The sequence below is a fragment of the Theropithecus gelada genome, chromosome 3 (assembly GCF_003255815.1).
Source record: "Theropithecus gelada isolate Dixy chromosome 3, Tgel_1.0, whole genome shotgun sequence".
Classification (NCBI taxonomy): Eukaryota; Metazoa; Chordata; class Mammalia; order Primates; family Cercopithecidae; genus Theropithecus; species Theropithecus gelada.
The window spans coordinates 13,999,230-14,025,844 of NC_037670.1; the positions used below are offsets into that span (position 1 = coordinate 13,999,230).

General features: G+C 50.0%; 1 protein-coding gene across 1 annotated transcript in view; it reads right to left on the reverse strand.

Annotated features, from left to right (window-relative positions):
- Positions 1–26,615, reverse strand: part of LOC112620927 (myosin-16) — a 70,738-nt gene that overhangs the window by 38,597 nt on the left and 5,526 nt on the right. The window contains exons 3-18 of the mRNA XM_025379965.1: positions 22,634–22,790; positions 21,332–21,359; positions 20,251–20,347; positions 19,139–19,231; positions 17,435–17,498; positions 16,505–16,603; positions 14,649–14,756; positions 12,897–13,031; positions 11,962–12,230; positions 10,200–10,370; positions 8,616–8,795; positions 6,787–6,913; positions 5,947–6,005; positions 5,036–5,123; positions 4,536–4,653; positions 3,221–3,341 (exon numbers count right to left, since the gene is read on the reverse strand). Of these exons, the coding sequence (XP_025235750.1) occupies positions 3,221–3,341; positions 4,536–4,653; positions 5,036–5,123; positions 5,947–6,005; positions 6,787–6,913; positions 8,616–8,795; positions 10,200–10,370; positions 11,962–12,230; positions 12,897–13,031; positions 14,649–14,756; positions 16,505–16,603; positions 17,435–17,498; positions 19,139–19,231; positions 20,251–20,347; positions 21,332–21,359; positions 22,634–22,790 (1,914 nt within the window). The remainder of the gene's footprint in view (positions 1–3,220; positions 3,342–4,535; positions 4,654–5,035; positions 5,124–5,946; positions 6,006–6,786; positions 6,914–8,615; positions 8,796–10,199; positions 10,371–11,961; positions 12,231–12,896; positions 13,032–14,648; positions 14,757–16,504; positions 16,604–17,434; positions 17,499–19,138; positions 19,232–20,250; positions 20,348–21,331; positions 21,360–22,633; positions 22,791–26,615) is intronic.

Here is a 26,615-nt window from a genome sequence, read left to right on the forward strand (position 1 = left end):
CGCCTATTGATGTTTTAAAAATCCCCCCAGGCCAGACACGATGACTCACACCTGTAATCCCAGTGCCTTGGGAGGCCAAGGAGGGCAGATCATGAGATCAGGAGTTCGAGACCAGCCTGGCCAACATGGTGAAACCCCATCTCTATTAAAAATACAAAAAATTAGCCAGGCGTGCTGGCAGGTGCCTGTAATCCCAGCTACTTGGGAGGCTGAGGCAGGAGAATCACTTGAACCCGGGAGGCACAGGTTGCAGTGAGCCAAGACAGTGCCACTGCACTCTAGCCTGGGAAACAGAGTGAGATTCCGTCTCAAAAAAACAAACAAACAAACAAAAAAAACTCCCCAGATGAGTCTAATGTATAGCCAAGGTTGAGAACTTTGTTCTAGAGAAACTCCTGCACAGGACCATGAGCAAGGATGTTCACAGCAGCACTGCAGTACCGTGTGGCAGTGACAATGTCACCTACCAGTGAGGATGAAGCTTAGAAACATGGCGAAGCGATAAAAGCACGTCATGGAGGAATGTCACAGAGGGTGTGTCAAGTATGATACTTCCATGAAGCTCAAAACCAAGCACGACCTGCAGGCATATGTGCTCAAGCTATTTTTGAAAGGTAACGAAATGAGCCAGGTGGTGTGGCTTCTGCCTGTAATCCCAACGCTTTGGGAGGCCAAGGTGGGAGGATCGCTTGAACCCAGGAGTTGGAGAATAGCCTTGGCAACATACTGAGACCGCATCTCTATAAAAAATACAAAAATTAGCCAGGTGTGGAGGTGTGCACCCGTAGTCCCAGCTACTCGGGAGGCTGAGGTGGGAGAATCGCTTGAGCCCAGCAGTTTGAAGCTGCAGTGAGCTGTGATCATGTCATTGCACTCCAGCCTGGGCGACAGAGCAAGGCCATGTCTCTTAAGAAAAAAAAAAAAAGAATGGTTCATGTCAGAATTCAAGACAGGGTTACTCCTGGGGGTGGGAAGCGGGTGGGGGAGGAAAGACATGTAAGGTTGACATTCTGGGCTTTTCAGTGGGTTCACAGGGTGCTGGTTTTATTATTATGTTTCATAATGTAACACCTTTTTACAGGCTTCAAATAGGACATAATAGAAACTTTTAGAAGGAGAGAAGGTGCCAGGAGACCTGCATTCTGGCCTTAGCCTGCCTTGGATGTGCTGTGTGTCTGACTGTGGTTAAGTCACTATCCCTTTGGGGGACCTAGGCCTCCTCTCCTATCTGGGGAGAATGCCGCCTGCAGGGCCCCTGGGACCTCTGAGCTGCAGGAGCCCAAGATGCCACACGGGGCCAGGGAGGACAGCACCCAGCTGAGCCACTGTGGGCAAAAGATGAGGAAGAATGCTCTCTGCCCCCTAAAAGGCCCCCAAGGAGCTGGACATCGCAAGGTAGAGAAATCGGGCTTGATGTCATAAAACGTTTCCTGATATTTCAAAATTAATTGGCGTTGAGGTTTGGTCTTTGAAACAAGCATGTGGCTGGGGGTGGGGCCCACCTGAGCCACCTCCAAACGTAGGAACACCATTTGCAGTCAGAACCATCCTGTTCTTTGTTCTGCTCCTGCTGCCGGTCTGCCTAGTCCTCAGGGAGCAAAGCTGTCCCCAGCAGCCCTGGGCCTTCCCCTGGAACTGACGTGCCTCATGCAACCCTTGTACAACAGCAGGATGCTGTCTGTTTGGCCAGGTGGTAAATGGGCCAGATTCTGAGCTGTGCCAGATTCTGAGATACCAGCTCCGGCTTCCCTGGCCACACGACCGGCGCCAGTGGGCCCGATGCCGACTAGCTGTGTCCCGCCTCGTTCTGTGAAGTTGGGCATGCCATCTCCACCCCCTCTCCAGGCTTTCTTAAGTTCCCCATCTGTCAAGGGTGGGTGGGGAAAGGAGGGGCCTGCTGGTTTCTAAGATTCTTTCCAGCTCAAGTATTCAACGATCCTGTCTCCAAACCTCGAGTGTCCCCCGCAAGTCAATCGAGCTATTTACAGCACATCTTAATTGTGAAGGAGGCCAAAACAAACAGTTCCGGCAGGTTCTAGGGCAGTGTTACAATTCCACACACACAGTGTTATAAAGCAAGCTCCAGGGAGTGAGGGACTCGTTCTGTTCTCTTCACTGTGTGTCCCTAGAGCCTGGAACCGTGCCTGGCACACAGTAGGCGCACCATAAGTGTTTGCTGAGTGACCAGATGCATTAGAGGCACAGGCATGCTGGAAGCTCTCATGCCAAGCCTGCGTCATGCTTGAGAACTTGGAAGGAGAAATGATCTGCTCCAGGCAGCTCAGAGGTAGGCTTTGAGCCCGGCTCTCCTGACTACAAAGCCAGTGAATCTCCTGTGTCACGGGGCGATCATGTTGGGGTGCAGTCTGTTGGTGGGGGGCAGGTGGGGCGTCTATGGAAGGACATCTGGCACCACTGGCCTGGCCAGCCTTTACAACCCCACCAGGATGCTGCAGGGCCAGGAAATGGGATAGACCCAGGGCAACTCAGGCCCCATGAGTCAGGAGCAGGAGGCTGCTCTGTCTGAGTCAGTCCCGACTCAGCCGCCGGCTCAGAGCTGGGCTTACAGTGCTTCGTTGTCCAGGTTCCGCCCAAGCAAACTTCCCCATGGGTCAGATCCGGGACCTTGATTCTGATTGGCCCTTTTTATTCTTGGAAACTCAGGGCTGAGGCCAGGTGCAGTGGCTTATGCCTGTAATCCCAGAGCTTTGGGAGGCTGAGGCAGGAGGATTGCTTGAGCCCAGGAGTTTGAGACCAGCCTGGGCAACAGAGTGAGACCCCATCTCTACAAATAACTTAAAACATTAACTGGGTGTGATGGTGTATGCCTTAAGTCCCAGCTACTTGGGAGGCTGAGGCAGGAGGATCACTTGAGCCTGGGAGTTCCAGGTTGTAGTGAGCTATGATTGTACCACTGTACTCCAGGAAGACCCTGTCTCAAACAAAACAAAGCATAGGGTTCTAAGAAATATTCTACCATGATTGACTTCCCCTCTGAGCTGAACTGGGTTCTATGCATGTTGCCTCTAATCTCCCCAAATTCTATGAGACTTGCATGATCAACCCTGATTTTTCAGGAAACTGATGCTCTCAGCAACTGGCAGACTTGCCCAAAGCAGGCCATTGGTCAGTGACCAGGTGGAATCCATACCCCAAAGCCCACCTTCTTGGGAAAAGGCTGAGGGAGGTGTGTAGGGGGAGACCGCCCACCAGACCCTACCTTGGTGTGTCCAATTTTGTATTCGTTTGCATCCAGGTCAATGGCTGCAAGAAGCAGCTCTGAGGCCTTTTTGTTGTCCACGAACCCCTGGGGAATCACGTTGGGGTTCAGCACTTGGTACCTGGCAGGACAGAGATGATTGACAGTCATCACTGTGCCCAAGCCGACAGCACATAAAACATGTTCATGCGGTTATCTGCTGGTCTTTGGGATGGACTTTGGACAGGCACTAGACTTGTTTGACAGATGCCCCAGGGAGGCAGAGAGATGAGATCAATAGGAGGCTCTGGAATAAGGGCTCTAGCTTGGGAGTGGACATTGGTGTGGGTTGGGGGTATAGGGAGAAGCTGTTTCTAGAAATGAAGACACCAAAATCCCTTCCTGATAGAGGCAGAAGTTGAGAAAAGGGCATTGACTCAGATATCAGAAAACAGCTTTTATAAAAAATTTATTTTTTATTTATTTATTTTTTATCCTGACCTGTGAGCAGCCCTCTTTGTGATCTTGGACACAAAAGTCCCCAACTGGGGACTTCAGAGGGGCTTGGATAAGGTGACCTCTAGTGACTTTTCCTGATCCATCAATCTGTGGTCTTATGTTCTAGGAAGTTAGAGAAGGTAGAAGAAGATCATTTCTAAGGTGGAGGTATTAGTTACCCAGTGTTCCTCCAGAAGCCCTGAGGTAAGAATTCAAGTGCAAGTAGTTTACCTGGAAAGTGGCAGAGTGGGGAATGGGCAGAAAGCCAATGAAAAGCACGTTATGGAGGCAGTTAGCACAACAAGCAACCAAAGCTTAATGGTGCTTGGGATCACTGGGAGCCACAGCGCGAGTATTTACACCAAGGAAATGGGCAGACACTAGCAATCAGGGCTTCTTTTTTTGGACCTGGGAGCCCTTGTTAAACATTTACCAACACACTGCTATCTGAGCACATGTGTGGAAAATGTCTCAGACTTAGCTACCTGAAGGGTGAGGGAGCTGAGGTATTTATACACCAGCTCTCCTCAGTCACTGATTGAGGGCTCCTTCCAGGGAGGCATTAATTCCCAGGACAGCTTGCCAAGGAGGGGTAAAGAAGCATCCAGCAGCCAAGAAATGCAAGGGCTGGTAGTTGAAATTTGGGCCAGCATCTATGGCCATACCTCCCTGAACATACCCAATCTCATCTGAAATTTGGGCCAGTGTGTACTAAGGTAGTGACTGACAGTGAGGTGGTATTGACAGAGCACCATTGTGTCTGCTGCAGTGGGATGTGACTTATCAGTTGGTCGACTCCTGGGCATCTAAGCCTTGCACTGAGGGAGACATCACTCACCTCTGTTTGAACTCCGGGTACTGCAGCCTGTTTGGGAAGCCCTTCCTGCAGATTCGGATGCCTTCCAGGACACCATTGCAAGCTAGCTGGTGCATGATCAGGTGGGCATCCACCACACCTGCCAAGGGGGAGGGTGCAAGATGGAGAATCCCTCCTCTGGGGTGGGACAGGCCAGTCCTGGCCACTCAAGGAAGCTGAACTGAGCATCTGTGCCATCATCCCCAGGCTTCTCCTGTCACTGTCCTGGAGGCCCCAGGTCCCCCACCATTTGACCAATGCCCAAAAGCTCCCCTGAGTTTGATTTCTAGCTGGTTGGGCACTATTCTGCTTTATAAAGCAGCTAGAATATGATTCTTGGATGACCCATTGTTGAGATTTCTCTCTGAGCCTTGTTTTGCCCCCATCAGCCTTGGTGATGAAAGGTGGACTTAATTTGGAATGAAAACTAACTTCATAGAACCTCAGGACTTCCAGCAGGGAGCCGTGACCCCACAACATACCCGATTGCTTAAACTCATTGGGGACAATACAGCGGACAAAATGGGGTGCGGTGCTATGGAGGGTGGTCATCAGCTTGTTCAGCTGCTCCTGGGGTTGGAGGACAGAGAACGAGTGAGTGAAACTTTGCATTGATGTTGCAGGACATCTGCACCCAGGAGAGGTATTTTATTTAGAATTTATTCACTTAAAACTGAATTAAAACTCAGCCACATGTGGTTAGTGGCTACCATATTGGGCAGTGCAGAAGAGAACAGTTCATCATTGCAGAAAGTGCCGTTGGGCAGCACCGCTCTCAAGGTCCAATGACTTGCTCAAGGGGCCGTGGTTTGTAAGAAGTGGGGCCCCTCCAGATTAAGAGCTGGTTCATTGTAGAATCTCAGTACCAGGAGGAACTGTAGGGTCTATGTGGGCAAAGCCCTGTCCACTGTTAACTTCCCTAATGGATGCTCCCTCCTCCTCTGCTTGGATATCTCCAATGAGGTGGCCTACTCTGCCTTGGGACAGCCTGATTCTTGAAAAGTGTTGACATCTTGCTTTGTGCAACCTCTCCTTGTAGACTGCACTTTGGAAGGTAATGCCCAAACTTCATGGAAGTTGTAGCCAGCCCAAGACCTGCCAGCCATCTCTAGGACACAAGATCTTGGGCATTGCTATCTCGCGTGGTCACACTGCACAAATCCCTTTACTCTCCAGGTTTAAATCCAAAAATGATATAGTTGGACTGGGCCTTCTGTAAAGCTCTCTTCTGCCCAATGGTCCTTTGATTCTGTGGCCTCTTCAGAAGGAAACAGACCCCTCCAGGTAAAGAGGTGATCATAGACAGAGAAATGAAATCAGGCTGCCCCAGGTCATGAAGCAGCAGCCAGACCACCCAAGATTGAAAGGGAGGGTTGGGGGCACCCCTGCTTACCCTGTAGAAGTTGGAGACTGTCATGAAGGAGGAGCCTCTCTTCTGCTTCTTGCTTCCAGCTGAGGAAGGGACAAGCACGTTTCACGTCAGTACCCAGTGTGGAGAAAGGCAGCCTCATTAAGCACGCTGCACCAAAGCACACCCATTCTTTGGATTCAAAACGGCTTATCTTGGGGCTGGATAAGGGGGACCCTCACATGAGGAAAATGAGATCTACCAGGGAGTGGTCAAATGGGCTGGCTACAGCGTAATTGTCAAAAGAGCTGCTGTGCTTCTTGGGAGGGTGCAGCCTTTTGTGATTTCTGGTGCAAGGTGACAAACAGCTCCCATTGCCTGGGGAGGAAGAAGCACCCATAGACCACGGGAGAAGGTGCACTTTGGTAGTGAGACCAGGGAGACTGGTGTTTCTGGCCCCACTAATTGGCAACCCTATGGGGTGGGGCAGCATCCACCAGGGCATTACTCTGTGAGCTCCATGACCTCTATTGATTGGGAGGCAGGGCTGAGTTTGGCATTTGCTTCTGACAAGGGAGAGGGAAACAGGAAAGAAACCCAGAACATCTGGGTGTCAACTTTTCCAAAGCAGTATCCATCCACCTAGAGGCGAGGTGTGCCCAGCAATCAGGTCAGTCATTGGAAGCTCCCAGGTTGCCTCTACATGCCTCTTTTGCAGTATCATCCATGGCCTATCTCAGCCACTTTTCATTCATTCATTCATTGGTTCACTCTCTCACTCATTCCACAAGAGTTGAATCAAAGAGTTTTGGTTCCTTCTTTCCATTTTGGCCACAAAATGGCATCAGCACAGGGAGACTGGACACAACAAAGGGTCAGCCCTACCTGCAGCCTCCTCTTCTTTGAAGAGAAGGGCCAGGATTGCCACAGTCGATTTCTGGAACAAGCCCACCACTGTTTCATTCAGGGGGTCTTTGTTCTTCTCCAGCCAGCCTGTGATGTTATATCCCACCTGGAGAGGGCAAACACGAGTGCATAACTTTGAGATCCAGCCTCCCCCTTTCAGGTGCCACAGCTAGAGCCCCTCTTACAGCTCTCTCCCGTTCTCAACTCCCAGGACCAAATTTCACTCCCATGTCCTGGGGCTCCAGTTCTTGTCCTGATAACTTGCCTTGTGTCCTGGGATGCCCCTGAAGCCCCATCTGAGTTGGAGGCTCCATCATCTACCTTCTTGGGCGTTTGCAGTTTGCCCATCTAGGATACCCCAACTCTGAGCTTTGCACATAAACCCAGACTCCCCTGCTACTCTCTCCTGGACTGTGTGACCTTCTCTTGCACAGCTTACTCTGCTGGCCACACTGACCCTCCCTGACCCTTGGGTCTTTTTCTGCCTAGTGGTTTGCTGTCAGTGACTGACCGTGGCTGTAGAATCATGAGCTACATGAAGAAATCTCTTCGCTTGGAAGCATGCAGCCCCTCTTGAAACACTGTAGGGTCTCTTCTTGCTAGGGGAGCATGCACATTCTCTTATACCACTGTAGGGTCATTGGCTGGTGGAAAGGGGGCTCCATCCATCCAGCACTGGGGACTGCATATATCCAGGTAATTGGACATCCACTAATTTCTGCTTCCCATCTTGCCACATGGTCCCCATTGCAAGGGTAAGGAGGAAGGAGTCTTTCAGGTCCTTCCATTGAGCACAGAGAAGTGAGGTAAGTAGAGGAGATGCCAGAACTTCTGGGCTTGCCATCTCCTGTGCAGCACAAAGACATTTGTCATCTCTGTGCCTTATTTTAGGGCCTTCTTGGAAATGCACAGGTCCCACTTGACTTTGAATGTTCCATTGCTATAAATAAGGAACTCTTCTCAGTTCAGTGTGGGAAGAGGGGATGGAGAGCTGCAATTTGGTCCCAAGCCTGCTGTTTGCTCCAAGTATCGGCCAAATCCATTTTACAAGCAATTGGCATTACGGTTATGGTTGATGGTATCATAAAACCTTGGCCCTGATGCCCAATGCCATCATGACTTTCCCGACAGCTCCGTCTTAAGGCTGCTGTTTCGTGGCAGTCAAGCCCATGGAGGCTCAGCAACCTCTGTGGGTAACAGGAACATTGGCACTTACAGCGATAATAAAATCCCGAGGAAACCAAATGCATTCTCATAAGCTGGCAGGACGAATGTCACCTCCCGTATTAATTATGCAAATGCAACCTGAGTCCTGGCTGCACTTAATTTCCCCACTTCCCAAGGACTAAGTTTGTCACGAGTGAAAAAACCACTCTATAAATGTCACCTTGTTGGTTTGGTGGCTACAAGCTGTCAGATAGCCAAGTTATCAGTTGGGAGTAATTAATGGGCTTGTGGAATTTTTTTGTTGTTTATTCTTTTTTGTTCTTTTTGCAAGTATTGTCATTTCTGGCCAAGACTGAACTTCAGCTGTCAAACCAAGGGCCCGGACAAGTCTGATGGGCCTGGGCAGGGTGTGGCCTGGACAGGTCTGATAGCTGCTCCCCAGTGGATATCTCCTTTAGAGAAGTGATGAGGAGGTGTGAGCGGCACTCATTTCAATTGGCTGATCACCCTGTTATACCATGGTTGTGCTAGTGGAAGCGGGACGTGTCTGGAGAGGTATGTCAGCATGTACCTACAATAGTGGCAGTGATGGCAGCCAGCTGGGACCCGAAACACAGAGGGACCCTGAGGCCAGTACTCACGGTGCCTGCGTAGTGAACGAGCTCGAAGTGGGCCTCGGGCCCCTTGCCCTTGCCCCCCTTGGGCTTCAGGAAGTTGCTGGACTTGCCCAGGTGATTGTCATACAGGGCTGCCTTGAATGTGGCATCGGTGGCTTTGGGGAAGACACACTGTTCCTCCAAGATGGAGAAGATGCCCATGGGCTGGGAGGGAAGGGAACAGGGTGATGTTAGAGGAGGTTGCAGGTCCCAAAAGAGGTCAAACTGGCACTGAGCCCAGGGCCAGTGTAGAGATGCATCAGACACCCACGTGGCCATCCAGGAAGCAGGACTCTGTGCAGTGACATCTGGAAACAGTGCCTGGTGCTCTGTGGCCTTGTCATTAAACACAATGGCCATTAAGACTTGAAAGAGGCTGAATTCATCGAGTCCAACAGAAGGGAAGACTGAGATCTGAAGGGACCAGATAGCTTCCCAAATGCTAATCCCACTAAACAGTGGCCCCTGGCAAGCTTGGCCTTCTGAAAAATGGGGACGTCAATGCCACCTGTGCTCTTTGCTTTTTTTTTTAATTTAATTTATTTGTTTTGAGACAGAGTCTCGCTCTGTCACCCAGGCTGGAGTGCAGTGGCGCGAGCTCGGCTCACTGCAACCTCCGCCTCCAGGTTCAAGTGATTCTCCTGCCTCAGCCTCCCAAGTAGCTGGGATTACAGGTACCCGCCACCACACCCAGCTAATTTTTGTATTAGAGATGAGGTTTTACCATGTTGGCCAGGCCTGGTCTCAAAACTCCTGACCTCAGGTGATCCACCTGCCTTGGCCTCCCAAAGTGCTGGGATTACAGGCATGAGCCACCATGCCTGGCCACAATAAACATTCTTTTTTTTTTTTGAGACAGAGTCTCGCTCTGTGGCCCAGGCTGGAGTGCAGTGGCCAGATCTCAGCTCACTGCAAGCTCCGCCTCCCGGGTTTACGCCATTCTCCTGCCTCAGCCTCCCGAGTAGCTGGGACTACAGGCGCCCGCCACCTCGCCCGGCTAGTTTTTTGTATTTTTTAGTAAAGATGGGGTTTCACTGTGTTAGCCAGGATGGTCTCGATCTCCTGACCTCGTGATCCGCCCGTCTCGGCCTCCCAAAGTGCTGGGATTACAGGCTTGAGCCACCGCGCCCGGCCCACAATACACATTCTTGAAGGGGACTATTTGCTGAGACCTTCCATGTGGATGTGGTTATAGGCGAAACTATTGTATTGCCTGGGTCAGAGTCTGACTCTGCCACTCACAGGTTGTGGGACCTTGGACAAGCGAGTTCCCTTCTCTGTGCCTCAATGTTCCCATCTGTGAAATGGGTGTAATGAAAGTATCCCCTCCCCCACATACAATAGGTTGTGATGATCCAGTGAATGGTGGCATACAATAGCCCAATGAACAGTAGTCATTGCAGTCACTTCAGTACCCATTTTGCAGATGGGGAGCTAGAGGTCATACCAAGGAAGGTCATCAGTGGTGTCACTGACTTCCCTGAAGCCAAGTGCCACCTCCCTGCATGTGCCAGTGACATCCTTTGGCCCTGGCCTCTCTCCAAGCCCCTCCTTTGAGAAGCAAGTCACCTTTTCCAGGAGGTCGATGCAGGCCTGCAGGTCGAGGCCAAAGTCGATGAAGACCCACTCGATGCCTTCCCTCTTGTACTCCTCCTGCTCCAGCACGAACATGTGGTGGTTGAAGAACTGCTGCAGCTTCTCGTTGGTGAAGTTGATGCACAGCTGCTCAAAGCTGTTGAACTGTGGTGGCAGGAGGGCAGAAAGAGGGGTGTCAGCACAGGCACAGAGAGAGCCTCTCCTAGGATTGAATGAAGTGACCAAAAGCAACACAAAACTTTGCAGAGGGCCCACTAGTGTCAGGCACTGCCCTAAGTGCCTAACAATGGCCATTTAGCACCCTATGAGAAGCAGCTCTCTGTTCCCTCCTCTACAGAGGCACAAAGTGGTTTAACACATGCCTCCGGCCACACAGTATGATGTTCAGACCCAAAATCCAGGCAACCAGACTTCAGCCCTGGATGGTAGACAGGTAGATGGTAAAACCCTGTCTCTACTAAAAATACAAAATTAGCTGAGCATGGTTGCACATGCCTTTAATCCCAGCTACTCGGAAGGCTGAGGTGGGAGAATCACTTGCACCCAGGAGGCGGAGGTTGCAGTGGGCTGAGATGGCTCCACTGTACTCTAGCCTGGGCAAAAAGTGTGAAGCTCTGTCTCAAAAACAAAACAAAACAAAACAAAAAACACAAATAAAAATAAAAAAAGAGATGAGGTCTCACCCTGTTGCCCAGGCTGGTCTCAAACTCCTGGGCTCAAGTGATCCTCCCACCTCTGCCTCCCAAAGTGCTGGGATTACAGACATGAGCCACTGCATGCGGCCCCAGTCTGAATAGAAATCATTGAAGAAAGAACCATTTTCTTTCCAGGGATGGAAATCACTCGAAATGCTCTATGGATCTGAACCCCGTATGCCTGAGGGCAGTTTGTCTTTTTCTCTGTAGTTTTTCTCCTCCTCATCTGTAAGATGAAGGAGTTTAAGGGGTGATATGGTTTGGCTCTATGTCCCCACCCAAATCTCATCTCAAATTGTAATCCCCACATTGGATCATAGGGTCAGATTTCCCTCATGCTGTTCTCGTGATAGCAAGGGAGTTCTCATGAGATCTGATGGTTTAAAAGTATTTGGCACCTCCTGCCTTGCTCTCTCTCTCCTGCCACCATGTAAGACGTGTCTGCTTCTGCTTTGCCTTTCACCGTGATTGTAAGTTTCCTGAGGCCTCCGCAGCCATGCAGAACTGTGAGTCAATTAAGCCTCTCTTCTTTATAAATTACCCAGTCTCAGGTAGTTCTTTATAGCAGTTTGAAAATGGACTAATAAAAGGGGTTTACAAGCTTTTTTTTTTTTTTTTTTTATGTGGTGAGCTGATAAATCAGCTCTTCTTAAAAACCAAACCCCTGATTTATAGTGTTTGCCAATTTCCATGGTGTAAATATTCAAGCCATGGCTAATTTCAAGCTATCAACATGATGTCAACTGGCTCACAGAATTCCTGAAAATAACACAATCTTGTTAGCCAGTACAGGCTGGCTTCAGCACACCACTCATCCCATCCTTAAAGTTCACACCATTCTTTATGACTTGGAACCATACAAATGAAGCTGGAAATTTCTAGAGTCCAAAAGTCAGAGATCCAGTGGCAAACCGAGATTGGTCTGCCCCAGGTCCAAGGTGAGAAACAAGAGAACTTTATAACTTATATAAGCAAAAAAGTAGCTTACATAAGGAGGACAGCCACCCCAAAACAAAAACCAAATGCAAGGCCAGGCCCACCTCAAAGATCTCAAAGCCAGCGATGTCCAGCACTCCAATGAAGAACTGCCTCTGCATCTTGGTGTCCAGGGTCTTGTTAATCCTGGCCACCAGCCACTTGAACATCTTGTCGTAGACAGCCTTGCCCAGAGCCCCAATGGAGTTTTGGCACTGTTCCATGTTCTGACCTTTTTGCACAAACTCATTGCCGACTTTGACCCGGGGCCTGGTGATGCCCTTCTGCAGTTCACCAGAGTTGAGACCCATGAGATGGGCGACTTTGTCAGCCACTGAGTAGAGATGGGAAAATCAGGTGAGTGCAAGGAAGATGTTGCCATGTCCAGGAGAAACCTGGCAACATCTCTTGTGGTTCAGGGATGGGGTGAAAGGCAGGGTGGAGGAGATCCCATTTTGCCAATGAGAAAACAAAGACGTGGTAGTTTCTACACTTGCTCAATATCAGGTGGCAGCTGGGCAAGGTGGCTTATGCCTGTGATTCCAGCACTTTGGGTGGTTAAGGTAGGAGTTTGAGACCAGCCTGGGCAATATAGCAAGACCCCTTTCTACAAACAGAAAAAAAATCAGCCAGGTGTGGTGGCGTGCACCTGTAGTCCCAGCTACTGAGGAGGTTGAAGCAGGAGGATCATTTGAGCCTAAAAGGTTGAGACTGCAGTGAGCCACAATTGCATGACTGCACCTCTGCACGCCCACCTAGGCAACAAACCAAGACCTTGTCTCAAAAAATAAATACAAATTAAAACAACAACGACAACACAAAACCAAAATCACGTCTTGACTCTCAATTGTGCCTTTCTGAAAATATCAATGTCTGAACATGCATGGTTTGCAGCCACATAGAGCTGGCGTATCCCTGAAATGGTCACAAAGCCCTGGAACTCAGGGAACTCCCCACACTGGCCACCTTGTCTCTGAGCAGCCCCAGCCCCAGCACCCACCCTCAGTGGTGTCCACTTCAGCTTGCTCCTCTCTGGGCTTCTGCTTGAACTTCATGTTCCCAAAGTGCATGATACCTCCCGTCAGCTTATACACGGCCATCTTCTCCTCGGCGCTGAAGCCCAGCACATCAAAGGCTTCCTGCAAAGCAACAGAGAGATGAAGTCACGTGACCCCTGGCCTCTCATTCTACATAGTGGAGGCCATAGGACAGCCACAGTGGGGCCACGCCAAAGGGCCACTGTGGCAAGGCATGGACGCTGGAATTGGACATCCCCTGAACAGGGAGAGTTCTGTTTTCCTCCAAGGGGCCCAGATCAGATGTTCTGCAATATAGTCATTTTATTTATTTACAATAACCTCTCTGGCTTCTGTTTCATCATCTGCAAGATGGTGATGATAAGGATAGATCAGAATGATGTGACAACGTTTAGTCCAGTGCTTGGCACATAGTAAGTGCTCAAGAAAGGGAGGTATTATTATTGTTATTTTATTTTATTTTTTGAGATTGGGTCTTACCTTTTTGCCCAGAGTAGGGTACAGTGGCACGATCATGGTTCACTGCAGCCTAGAACTCCTGGGCTCAAGTGATCCTCCCACTTTGTCTTCCCGAGTACCTGGGATAACAGGTGCGTGCCACCACACCTGGCTAATTTTATTTATTTATTTATTTATTTATTTATTTATTTATTTATAGATGGAGTCCTCCCTCTGTTGCCCAGGCTGGAGTGCAGTGGCACAATCTCTGCTCCCTGCAACTTCCACCTCCTGGGTTCAAGTGATTCTCCTTCCTCAGCCTCCCAAGTGGCTGAGATTACAGGCATGCACCACCACGCCTGGCTAATTTTTTGAACTTTTAGTACAGACGGGGTTTCACCATGTTGGTCAGGCTGGTCTTGAACTCCTGACCTCAAGTGATACCCCTGTCTTGGCCTCCCAAAGTGCTGGGATTACAGCTGTGAGTCACCATGCCCGGCCAGTTATTTTATTTTATTTTTTTGAGATAGAGTCTTACTTTGTTGCCCAGGCTAGAGTGTGGTGGCATGATCATGGCTTATTGCAGCCTAGAACTCCTGGGCTCAAGTGATCCTCCCACTTTAGCCTCCTGAGTAGCTGGTTATCATAACAGGTGCGTGCCACCACACCCAGCTAATTTTTAAACTTTTTTTGCAGAGACGGGGTCTTACTATGTTGCCCAGGCTGGTCTCAAACTCCTGGACTCAAGCAATCCTCCTGCCTCAGCCTTCCAAAGCACTGGGATTAAAGGTGTAAGCCACCGTGCCTGGCACTATTATTATTGTTAAGGCTTCATGCCAGGTACTAGGTGAGGGGAAGGCAAAGATAAATCAGGAATTGATTCTGTTGTCCAAGAGGAGACAGAACCTAGTACACAAATAATCCTAACAGGAGTCATGAGTGCTGAGTGTCATAAGAGGAGCCAGAGGGTGTGGTAGGGACCAGAAGAATGACAGAGTCACTTCTAGCTGGGCTGGGGAGGAGGAAAAGTTGCATGGGGTTGATGGCCCCTGAAGTCCCCACGGAATTCTAGTTCGACTCTGCAAAGAGAAACTCAGCTTGCTAAAATGGGCTTGGAATAAAACGCTGACTGCAACCCCAGAAATCTCCAGGGAAGATCTGGGCAGCTGTCTGGCAACTCTAAGTGGGCTCCTGTCCCCACCGCCACCCCGATCTAGTGGCCATGCACGCAGAGTCCCAAGCCTTCTCCCCGTCCTGTTCCAGCTCTGCCTGCCCACTCACGTCTGTGATCTGCAGCTCCTCCTTGTCGTCCATGTTGTCCACCATGGTGACGCCTTGGCTGACCCAATGGTATTCCTTAGGGTTGGGGACCAGCAGCAAACTCTCTGCCAAGAGCAGCAAAGCAGGTTAACCAATGGCGGACATGCGGTTTTCTTCTCTGCCATCTCCAACCTCTCCTCCCTTCCTCCCTCCCTCCCTCCGTCCCTTCTTCCTTTCCTTCCTCTCTCTCTCTCTTTCTCTCTGTCTGTCTTTCAACAGGGTCTGGCTCTGTCACCCAGGCTAGAGTGTGGTGGCACAATCATAGCTCACTGCAGCCTTGAATTCCTGGGCTTAAGTGGCCTGCCTGCCTCAGCCTCCTGAGTAGCTGAGACCACAGGTACCACCACACCTGGCTAATTTTTGTTATTTATTTATAAAAAAATTTTTTTTGAGACGAGTCTTGTTCTGTCACCAGGCTGGAGTGTGGTGGAGCAATCTCGGCCCACTGCAACCTCTGCCTCTCGGGTTCAAGCGATTCTCGTGCCTCAGTCTCCTAAGTAGCTGGGATTACAGGTGCGCACCACCACACCTAGCTAGTTTTTGTATTTTTAGTAGAGATGGGGTTTCACCATGTTGGCCAGGCTGGTTTTGAACTCCTGACCTCAGGTGATCTGCCTGCCTTGGCCTCCCAAAGTACTGAGATTACAGGTGTGAGCCATTTTTTATTTTTTGTAGAGACAGGGTCTTGCTATGTTGCCCAGGCTGGTCTCAAACTCCTGGGGTCAAGCAATCCTCCTGCCTTCGCCTCCCAAAGTGTTGGGATTACAGACATGAGCCACTGTACCTGGCTGAAAATTGCATTTTTATGTGAAGTCTCCCAATCTCAAAATGCTGTTAATTTAAAAGTATACTTTGTCCAAACAAATAAAGCCCACCTGTGGGTGGGGAATGGTACTCAATGCCCTTATTTCTGGCTGGGTTAGGAGGTGTGTGTGTGTGTAAGACTGAGCCTTCATCCCTCCTCCCACTTTATGTCTGGGGAGGTCTGCCGTGTACCATTGAGCATGTTGGCGCCTGCACAAGGGCATCCAGTTGAGTGGGTGAGTGTCCTCCACTCTCTGAGCTGTGTGCCTGGTGTATGCTGTGTCTGCCAAGAGGAGAGCCTGTTGGGACTGTGCATGCAAGCACTGGCAGAGCCTATCGTGGTCTTGGGCTGATCCCCGTGCTGCTGCCTGAGCGCCAGGCTCAGAGGCAGCAGGTTGCAGACACAAACGGTTTAAAGCCTCACATCTCCTGTTTATATCCCAGATTTTGCAGGTACTCAAAGCTTCATCTGTGAAATGGGCCCACAGTGGTCCTCATCTGGCTACTATGAGGATGCGATGTGCAAATAGAACTTGGAGAAAGTTCCCTGTAACCCATTCACATGACTTTCTTTGTTCGTTTTTGAGATGGAGTCTTGCTCTGTTGCCCAGGCTGGAGTGCAATGGAGTGATCTTGGCTCACTGTAACCTCCTCCTCCCAGGTTCAACCAATTCTCCTGCGTCAGCCTCCTGAGTAGCTGGGATTACAGGCACCTGCCATCATGCCCGGCTAATTTTTTTTGTATTTTTGTAGAGACGGGGTTTCACCATGTTGGCCAGGCTGGTCCTGAACTCCTGACCTCAGGTGATCCACCTGCCTCTGCCTCCCAAAGTCCTAGGGTTACAGGCATGAGCCACCACGCCCAGCCCCATTCACATCACTTTAAACTGAAGACATTATCACAGAACCCCAGGAGTGACACGAGACTCCCTACACATGGGAATTCTTTCCTTATGGAAAAGAAGAAAAGCAAGGTCAGGGGCAGGTGGATAGACATAAAGGTCTTTACCAACAAGTTCAGGCTTCTTGTTTGAGAGAATCTGGTAGAAGATGTGGTAGCCTCTCTCAGCTGCTTGCTGTGAGATGACACGAGATTTCTCTAAGAGATCTGAAAAAGAAGTGAAGATCCTGGTGAGTACCAGCTGTTTCCCTGGAGTTCAGGGCTCCGTACAAAGCAGGAATCCCCTCTCCATAAAGCCCAGAACAGGCACCAGTGGTGGTGAGCCCCACGTTTCGCTCTTCCCAGACAGGCAGCCTCCAGGGACCTGACTGTCACGGAGGGCGTCCTGGGAATGGGGCCAGCCTCCTGGGCACTAACAGGCTGCAATCAGAAGGACCTCCCACTTGGTTTAATGCTCCTCTGCTGCTGTTTCGAAATTCCTGTATTATTATTACGATTTTTAGAGACAAGGTCTTGCTGCGTTGCCCAGGCTGGAGTGCAGTGGTGTGATTATTTATTTATTTATTTTGAGATGGAGTCTTGCTCTGTTGCCCAGGCTGGAGTGCAATGGAGTGGTCTCGGCTCACTGCAACCTCCGCCTCCCAGGTTCAAAGCAGGAATCCCCTCTCCTTAAAGCCCAGAACAGTCACCACTGGTGACTGTTCACTGCAGCCTCTAACTCCTGGGCTCAAGCGATCCACTTGCCTTAGCCTCCTGAGTAGCTGGGACTACAAGCATGTACCACCATGCCAGGCTAATTTTTCACATTGTTTTGTAGAGATGGGATCTTACTATGTTGCCCAGCTGGTCTTGAACTCCTAGGTTCAAGCAACCCTCCCGCCTCGGCCTCCCAAAGTGCTAGGATTACAGGCATAAGCCACCTCGCCTGGCCTGAAATTCTTGGTATTTTTTAACAAGAGCCCTTCATTTTCATGCTGCACTGGGCCTCACAGATCATGTAGCTGCCCAGACAAACCCTCCAAGGAGGGCGTGACTTACAGCTCTCGATGTCGGCTCCAGCCAGTTTCCCTGTGGTTCCAAAGTGGATTCGGATGAACTTGCCCTGAGCAGGGAAGAGAGGGGAGGGATCAGGAGGGAGGTCGGACATAGCTTTAGAGCAATAAGTGGCCCAGAGTTGGCCAAGGGTTGCTGATCGGGGCCTGCGGGGATGTAACCGGGCTCTATTGCAGTAGTGGATTTCCCACGAAGATAGGCAGAGAAGCACACGGACAGGTCTCGGAGCTAAATCTAGGGTCTGTGGTTTGGGGCATTTGTCAGGGAGAGAAGTGCCAGCAGGAGGGCTGCTACCCTTTGGAATTCTGTGTAGAGACCAGGCACCATGCGAATTTGGAGCACCTCCCATGCTTCTTTATGGGGAGACTTCCGTGTCATTCCTCTCTCTGGCTTGCATGGCAGAGCCATCAGTAAATTCTCCCGGAAACAGGACTCTCTCTCTCTACCTCGGCTGCTCCTGGGCCTGTCTGCACTCACCTCTGTTCCTCCTCTCACCCCCTGCCAGCCCTGTTTTCCCAGGCTTCGTGCAAGCTCACTGCGCTCTGCCGATGGGAAGCCCCAGAGGAGACGCGGGAGTGAGGGAGACGAGGACAGGGCATCGCTCCTCTCTAGTTGGCGTCTCAGGGTGCCTCTGTGACTGCAGCTCCCGCCAGATAGCTGCACTGGTTTAAGAACCCACTAGGACCCTAGGACAGCACCTCTCTTATGTCCCTCCAGCGTGGAAGGAGGTTGCAGCTTCTTGCTGCTGTTAATCTGTCTCCCCAGGTGACCTCCCAGCGCCTCCACCCTTATTGTCGCCAAGGTTCTGCATCAAAGCCACTTGACTTAAATATTAATACTAAAGAGGGTTCTGTTTGCTGATTAGATACTTTTTACCCCCCACCCCCCACCCCCCGAGACACGGTCTTGCTCTGTTGCCCAGGCTGGAGTGCAGTGGCATAATCTTAGCTCACTGCAACCTCGACTTCCTGGGCTCAGGTGATCCTCCCACCTTAGCCTCCCAAGTAGCTGGGACTACAGGCATGCATGGCCATGCCTGGCTAATTTTTATTTTTTATAGAGATGGGGGCTGGTCTTGCTATGTTGCCGAGGCTGGCCTGGCAACTCTGCCTGGGCTCAAGGGATCCTCCTGCCTTGGCTTCCCAAAGTGCTGGGATTACAGGAGTGTGCCACTGTGCCCAGCCTCCTTCTTTTATGCTAATAGAGATTTTGTTTTTTTCTTTGTTGAGAAATGTAAGACTTGGATACTTCAAAGAAAACCAATTTCTGAGGGGCAAAAAAAATCAAAACAAAAAAAAGTTAACCCTGTCCGGGTCTCTGCAGAACCCAGAGAATGTTTTCGTACCATTGAAAAATTCTACGTGCTTCATAATTGATGTTTTGATACAAAATGACCTGTGAAATTTGCAATTTGTAGTTCTCGGTGTTGAGGCTGATTGGACCAGTTAGGAAGAGTCTTCAAATCTTGCACTGAATTCCACGAGGGATTATTTGTCTTTTGAATTCGTTTTGTCTCGTTGCCAATTTGATTCTGATTGCTGTGCCTTAAACATCTCTGGGAAGGGGATGTCTTCACTTGCCCCACCCCTTTGACCTTAATTTAAACCAGCCTCCATTTCTTTACCTGGGGCGGGGTCGTGACACCTGTCTCACCACCCGGGGGGCCTCTCATGCAGCCCCCACACTTACGAAGCGAGAGGAGTTGTTGTTCCTGGTGGTCTTGGCGTTCCCGAAGGCCTCCAGCACGGGGTTTGCCTGGATGATCTGATCCTCCAGAGACCCCTGACGCAGAAAGAAACCCAAAGTTAGTTGGCTGCTGCCTGGGAGGCCAGGGCTGAGGGACTGGGCTTGCAAATGACAGTGGCTCATGTGCTGGGAACCCAGGAGGAGAATGGCCTTGGGGTGGCCAGAAAATCAGGGCCAGAGGGGCTGCATGTAGTAACCTGGGAGGAGGGCCCCTGCCTGACAGCGTCTGTCCCTCTGTGGCTCCATGACACTGGGACAGGCACCTGGGGACATGGGCAGCCACTTGGACTTGATCCCTAGCTACTGTTTCCTCACTCTGCTGTTGGCAGAGAGCCCTCTGAGCAAGTCTGAAACCCCTCCCTACACATCCCCCCGCCCCTTTTTTGACACAGGGTTTTGCTCTGTTGCCCAGGCTGGAGTGCAGTGGCACTATCTTGGCTCACTGCAGCCTCCAACTCCTGGTTTTAAGTGATCCTCCCACTTCAGCCTCCTGAGTAGCTGGGACTATAGGTACATGCCACCACTCCCAGCTAATTTTTAAAGTTTTTTGTAGAGATGGTGTCTTGCTATGTTGCCCAGGTTGGTCTCTAACTCCTGGACTCAAGTGACCTCCCACCTCAGCCTCCCAGAGTACTGGGATTATAGGCATGAGCCACTGTGCCTGGCCTCTGTCGGCCTTTTACAGTTGCCTTAGCTGGCTGCCCAGCTAAGGCTCTTTGTGCCCCTGGGGCAGCCAGGGCCTGCAGAAGCCACTTAACAGGCAGCGAACTTTCCCGTTTCTCCTCTGCCAAGTACAAGGGGCTCTGCTACCTGTCCCCCTGGACACAGACATGGCCTGGGGCAGCAGAACAAGTCCTCGGGGAGAAGATCCTGATTTATGGCCACCTTCTCCCTGTGTGACCCCATCCAAATCACTTCGCTCTAAGCCTCAGTCTCCTCATCTGTAAAATGGCCCTAAGCTGTGAGCAGCTGTGAAGATTGAAGGGTCGCCACTGTGTGTGTCTCAGAAGCCTGAAGACGGAAAATAGACCCTGGGCCCACCCAGTCAGCTCTACCTTCTTATCTGTGGTCTGTTTGCCAGTTCCTCCGATGTTGGCAAAGTACTGGATGACCTTCTTCGTGTTCTCAGTCTTACCAGCACCAGATTCTCCGCTGCAGGCGGAAAAAAAGAGCAGACAAGAGAAGCGGGAAGAGGGGGCGGTCAGCCGCAGAGAAAAGAAGCAAGATCAGCCTGGCCAACAAGGTGAGACCCCATCTCTACTAAAAATACAAAAGTTAATCAGGCACAGAGGCTCATGCCTATAATTCTAGCACTTCAGGAGGCCGAGGTGGGAGGATCACCTGAGGTTAGGAGTTCGAGACCAGCCTGGCCAGCATGGTGAAGCCCCGTCTCTATTAAAAATACAAAAATTAGCCAGAAATGGTGGCACGTGCCTGTAATCCCAGCTACTCGGGAGGCTGAGGCAGGAGAATCGCTTGAACCCAGGAGGCGGAGCTTGCAGTGAGCCGAGATAGTGCCACTGCACTCCAACCTAGACCACAGAGTGAGATTCCATCTCAAAGAAAGGAAAAGTGCTCTTTTCTTTTCTCTCTCTCTCTCTCTCTTTTTTTTTTTTTTGAGAGAGTCTTGCTCTGTCGTCTGTGGAGTGCAGTGGTGTGATCATAGCTCACTGCAGCCTCAACCTCCTGAGCTCAAGCAATCCTCCTGTCTCAGCCTCCTGAGTAGCTGGGAATACAGGTGTGCACCACCACACTGGCTAATTTTTTGTAGAGATGGGGTCTCACTATGTTGCCCAGGGTGGTCTCAAACTCATGGGTTCAAACGATCCTCCTGCCTCAGCCTCCCAAAACCCTGGGATTACAGGTGTGAGCCACCACACCTGGCCTCAAAGGTACACATTTCTGTTCACATTTCACCCCCTAGCTAGGACAGACAGGCAGGTGGGGAGGTCCAGGAGACAGGGAGGCCACCCCATCAGTTTAGCAGGTGCAGCCTCACCCGCCCTGCTAAGCCCACTCACTGCCTGCAGAGTTCCAAACAAAGTCCCACAATTAATTCTAGGAAGGCTTGATTATATGTGTAAGACACAGATCTAATTATATGTGTATAGACTGAGAGATGGAAGAGACACTTACGTGATTAGCATAGACTGATTTTCACGATCTGTAGGGAAGAAAACAAGAAACAGGAAGGTGTAATTAGGAAACATTTAGAAACTAGGCATTCAACAATGCCCCAGCCAGTCAGGGCTTCCCCAGATTCCAACTGGCTTAGATCGTGGCCTTGGCTACACTTGGAGGCCAAAATCCAGGATCCTGTGGGATCTGTGGCCCCGTGCCCATCCCTGCAGTGTACACCCTTGCAGAAAGGATCAGGAATTTATCAGCCACTCTTTCTACCAGCCCAGAGTTGCCATAAAGCTACCCAGCCCTAAGCAACATAAAGAGAAATGAGGACAAAAATCACAGAGGGCTGGACAGCATGACTCATGCCTGTAATTCCAGCATTTTGGGAAGCTGAGGCTGGAGCCCAGGAGTTCAAAACCTGCCTGGGCAAGATGGTGAAACCCTGTCTCTACAAAAAATTAAAAAATTATCTGGGCATAGTGGCGCATGCCTATAGTCTCAGCTCCTCAGGAAGCTGAAGCAGGAGGATTGCTTGAGCCCAGAAGTTCTAGACTGCGGTGAGCTAAGATTGCACCACTGCACTCCAGCCTGGGCAACAGAGACCCCATCTCTTAAATACAAATCATGGCCTGGTGCGGTGGCTCATGCCTGTAAACCCAGAACTTTGGTAGGCCGAGGTGGGTGGATCACCTGAGGTCAGGAGTTCAGGAGCAGCCTGCCCAACGTGTTGAAACCCCATATCTACTAATAATATAAAAATTAGCTGGGCATGGTGGCACATGCTTGTAATCCCAGCTACTTGGAAGGCTGAGGCAGGAGAATTGCTTCAACTCAGGAGGTGGAGGTTGCAGTGAGCTATCGCACCATTGCACTCCAGCTTGGGCGACAAGAGTGAAACTCCATCTCAAAAAAAAAAAAAAAAAAAAAAGAAAAAAATCACATAGAGGAATCACTATAATATGCAGCAAAGATCATACAGGTAATAGTTAAGAGCATTAACTTGAGCTCTAAGCAAGTTACTTACCTACTTACCTTGGCATCCCATGGGTTTGTGAAGCTTAAATGAGATAGGGTGTGAGGTAGGGCTGGTGCCTAGCAAGTGCCCAGCACACTCACTGAGCCCTGGCACCCAGTAGCAGCAGCTGCTGCTCAACATTTAGCAAAGAACTTCAACTGGTAGCTCAGGGTTAGGTTAGGGTCAGGGTTAGGATGGGGTATCACAAAGTCTTAATGCGTCTGGAGCCACAATGGCAAAGGAAGGCTTGTCTCCCGCCACCCCTGCCCCAGCAAAGCGAGCCCACCCTGACGCACCCATGAGCATGTCGTGGTAGGCGTTGTCAGAGATGGAGAAGAGGTGAGGTGGCATCTCTGTGCGCTTCTTGCCCTTGTACATGTTGGCCACACGGGCCCCATAGATGGGCAGCCACCTGTAGGGGTTGACTGTCACGCAGAACAAGCCCGAGTAGGTCTGGTGGGAGGGAGGGAAGATGGTCAGCTGGTTCTTCCTCCTGGTACCCTTTTCCCCCAGTGAAGTTCCCTTCAGGCCCCAGTTTATCAAAGAGCAAGCTGTGAAGAAGGTAAGCTTTCTGTCGGGTGTGGTGGCTCACGCCTGTAATCCCAACACTATGGGAGGCTGAGGCCGGTGGATCACCTGGGATCAGGAGTTTGAGACCAGCCTGATCAACATGGTAAAACCCTGTCTCTACCAAAAATACAAAACAATTAGCTGGGAGTGGTGGTGCGCACCTGTAATCCCAGCTACTCGGGAGGCTGAGGCAGGAGAATCGCTTGAACCTGGGAGGCAGAGGTTGCAGTGAGCCAAGATTGTGCCACTGCACTCCAGCCTGGCGTCAGAGTGAGACTCCGTCTCAAAAACAACAAAAACAACAAAACTCAGCCTTCTGGAGGCAAAATCTTATGAGTATCTGAGTCTGTTTTCATTAAGCTAAATAAGGCTTATCTTTAATATATATTTGTTTTTGTTTTCTTTTGGTTTAATTACAGACACTCCTCAACTTAAGATGGGGTCACATCTAGATAAACCTATCATATGTTGAAAATATTGTATTAGAAGTCGATTTATGATATTTTCAACATATGATGGGTTTGATCATAAATCGAGGAGTGCATTGAATGTGTATTGCTTTTGCCCCATCATAAAGTCGAAAATCATTAACTTGAACCATTGTAAGTTGGGGTCCATCTGTATTTGAATAGGTAACACTGTCACTGTGGCAACATATATACTGCAAAGTATATACCACTTGCTCCCTATCCACCCCTACCCTCACCACAGGTAAATGCTGGGCTAGTTTCTTTTGCTCCCTTCCATATATATATTTTTTTATTTATATATGTTTTGTGGACGGAGTCTCATTCTGTCACCCAGGCTGAAGTACAATGGTGCCATCTGGGTTCACTGCAACCTCTGCCCCCCGGATTCAAGTGATTCTCCTGCCTCAGCCTCTTGAGCAGCTGGGAGTACAGGTGCACGCCACCACATCAGGCTAATTTTTGTATTTTTAGTAGAGATGGGATTTCGCCATATTGGCCAGGCTGGTCACAAACTCCTGACCTCAAGGGATGCACCCACCTTGGCCTGCCAAAGCGCTGGGATTACAGGCGTGAGCCACTGTGCCCAGCCTATAGTACTATTTTATATTTTGCTTTTGCCACTTAATATATCTGGCTTTCCATGAGAGTCCATCGAGAGATGTCTAGGGTGATTCAAAAGCTGTGGAATCTTCACTGTGTGGATGCAGCTCCCTACTTGTGGCAGCTAGGTTTGACCACCTATCTTTTTCTTTTTTTTTTTTTTCTTTTTTTTTTTTTTTTTTAGAGACAGAGGCTTGCTCTGTCTCTCAGGCTGGAGTGCAGTGGTACGATCATAGCTCACTGCAGCCTTGACCTCCTGGGCTCAAGCGATCCTTCCATCTCAACATCCCAAGTAGCTGGGACTACAGGCATGTGCCCACTAAGCCTGGATAATTAAAAAGGTTTTTTTGTAGAGATGGGGGTCTTACTGTGTTGCTCAGGCTTGTCATGAACTCCTGTCCTCAAACAATCCACCTACGCTGGCCTCCCAAAGTGCTGTGATTACAGGCATGAGCCACTGCACCCAGCCTTGACCTCCTCTTAAAAAGAGACCCCAACTTTCTTTTCACTCCAAGATTGCAATTTTGTAGGAAATCACCCTGTTTTAAAAAAAAGAACAGGAAGGCCAAGTGCAGTGGCTCATGCCTGTAATCCCAGCACTTCGGGAGGCTGAAGCAGGCAGATCACGAGGTCAGGAGTTCGAGACCAGCGTGAGCAACATGGTGAAACCCTGTGTCTACTAAAAATACAAAAATTAGCTGGGCATGGTAGCGCATGTTTGTAATCCTAGCTACTAACAGGGCTGAGGCAGGAGAATCGCCTGAACCTGGGAAGTGGAGGTTGCAATGAGCTGAGACTATGCCATTGCACTCCAGCCTGGGCGACAGAGTGAGACTCCATCTCAAACAAACAAGCAAACAAACAAACAACAAAACCCCAGAAAAACCAATTACATCATTAAATAAATGAAGAGCAGGAAGAATAAGTGAAGATAGGAAATGGCCAAATCTATGAACCTTAAATTTCCCTTCTCCTTGCTGGACAGTCACATTGACCTCTAAACCCTCCACCAAATACTTGGTTTCAGTTCAACTTTAAACCCTTCCATTTTGAACCAAATAAGAATAACTGCTCCCCGTCCACCCCTCTCCCTGCCACCAGCTTCTCCTTAGCATGACTGGGATATGCTGAATTTTCAAAAGGAAACTTATTAAGTAGAAACTGATCCACAGGAAAAAAGACTAAAGAGATGATGAAGGAAACCCAGTGGAACAGCTGAGAGTATGACACACGGTGTCTCATCCCGGGACGCCAGCCATGGAATCACTCTTCCCCTCCAGCCTGTCTCAGCTGTGGGGTGGGGGCAGACAGCAGCCTGGAAGCCAGTTACCTCCCTGCTGTGGTCAGGAGGAATTGAGAGAGAAGCAGCTGGGATCAGCCCTTGCCAGCTAGAGTTGTTGCACTAGTGGCTCTATTGAGGCACTTTAATGTAGGAGGGGACTCCTGCCCTGGTCTCTCAGGCTATACTCCACAGAGCCTGCAGTCCCTTGGCCCAAAGTCATGATGTGGTCACCCAGGAGGAACAAGGGCTTGCATGCAGAATAGCCCCAGGTAAGCCCTGGCCCTGAGCTTGACCTTTGAGCCTGCATCTTGACATTCTCAGCCCAGGCTCCAGGCTCCAGGCTCAGCCAGGAGTGGGTGTGACTCTTTCTCTCTCTCTCTTTTTTTTTTTTGAGATGGAGTCTCGCTCGGTTTCCCAGGCCGGAGTGCAGTGGTGCGATCTCGGCTCACTGCAAGCTCCGCCTCCTGGGTTCCCACCATTCTCCTGCCTCAGCCTCCTGAGTAGCTGGGACTATGGGCGTCTGCCACCACCCCCAGCTAATTTTTTTTTGTGTTTTTAGTAGAGACGGGGTTTCACCGTGTTAGCCAGGATGGTCTCAATCTCCTGACCTCTTGATCCACCTGCCTCGGTCTCCCAAAGTGCTGGGATTACAGGTGTGAGCCACCGTGCCTGGCTGGGTATGGCTCTTTCTAGACCTGGGGTCCAAGGATGCCCTGCTAACCTCCAGACTTAGCAAATATCTTCAAGAGCTTTTCAGAGAACTTCCAGCACTACCTGGGTCTATGGTGCTGCTGGGGCCTGAATCTAGAACCACAGTAGTATTAAAGCAGGATGAATCTGGGGTCACAGAAGCCCTCTTGTCTATAACCATACGCCCAGGGAGGGGGAACCCCCGGCAGGCCCTTACCTGGGAATCAGGCTGCACCTTACCTATTCCTACCAGATAAGCCTCTTTCCTTTTTAGTAAAGACATCTAGAGAGGCAAACACCAATACATCCTTAGACAACCCATTTTGGGAGTTAAGCTGCAACACCTTCAGAAAATCATCTTTCTGTCTTAAGATTTCCAAGATGCTCAAAGGACTGATTGTAACTCCCTCTGGTCATCATGTCAGACAAAGTGAAACTGAACTTCTTCAAGGATGCAGTCTGTTGTCCTTCCTAAGTGCCTCAGGCTACAATTACATCACATTTCCTCAATGTTTGTTGGATGGATGGATGGATGAGTGTTTTGATGAATGATTGAATGGATGGATGGATATTTGGATATTTGGTTGGGTGGATGAGTGGGTGGATGGATGAATGGATGGATGTTTGGTTGATGGATGGAGGGATGGATGTTTGGGTAGGTGGATG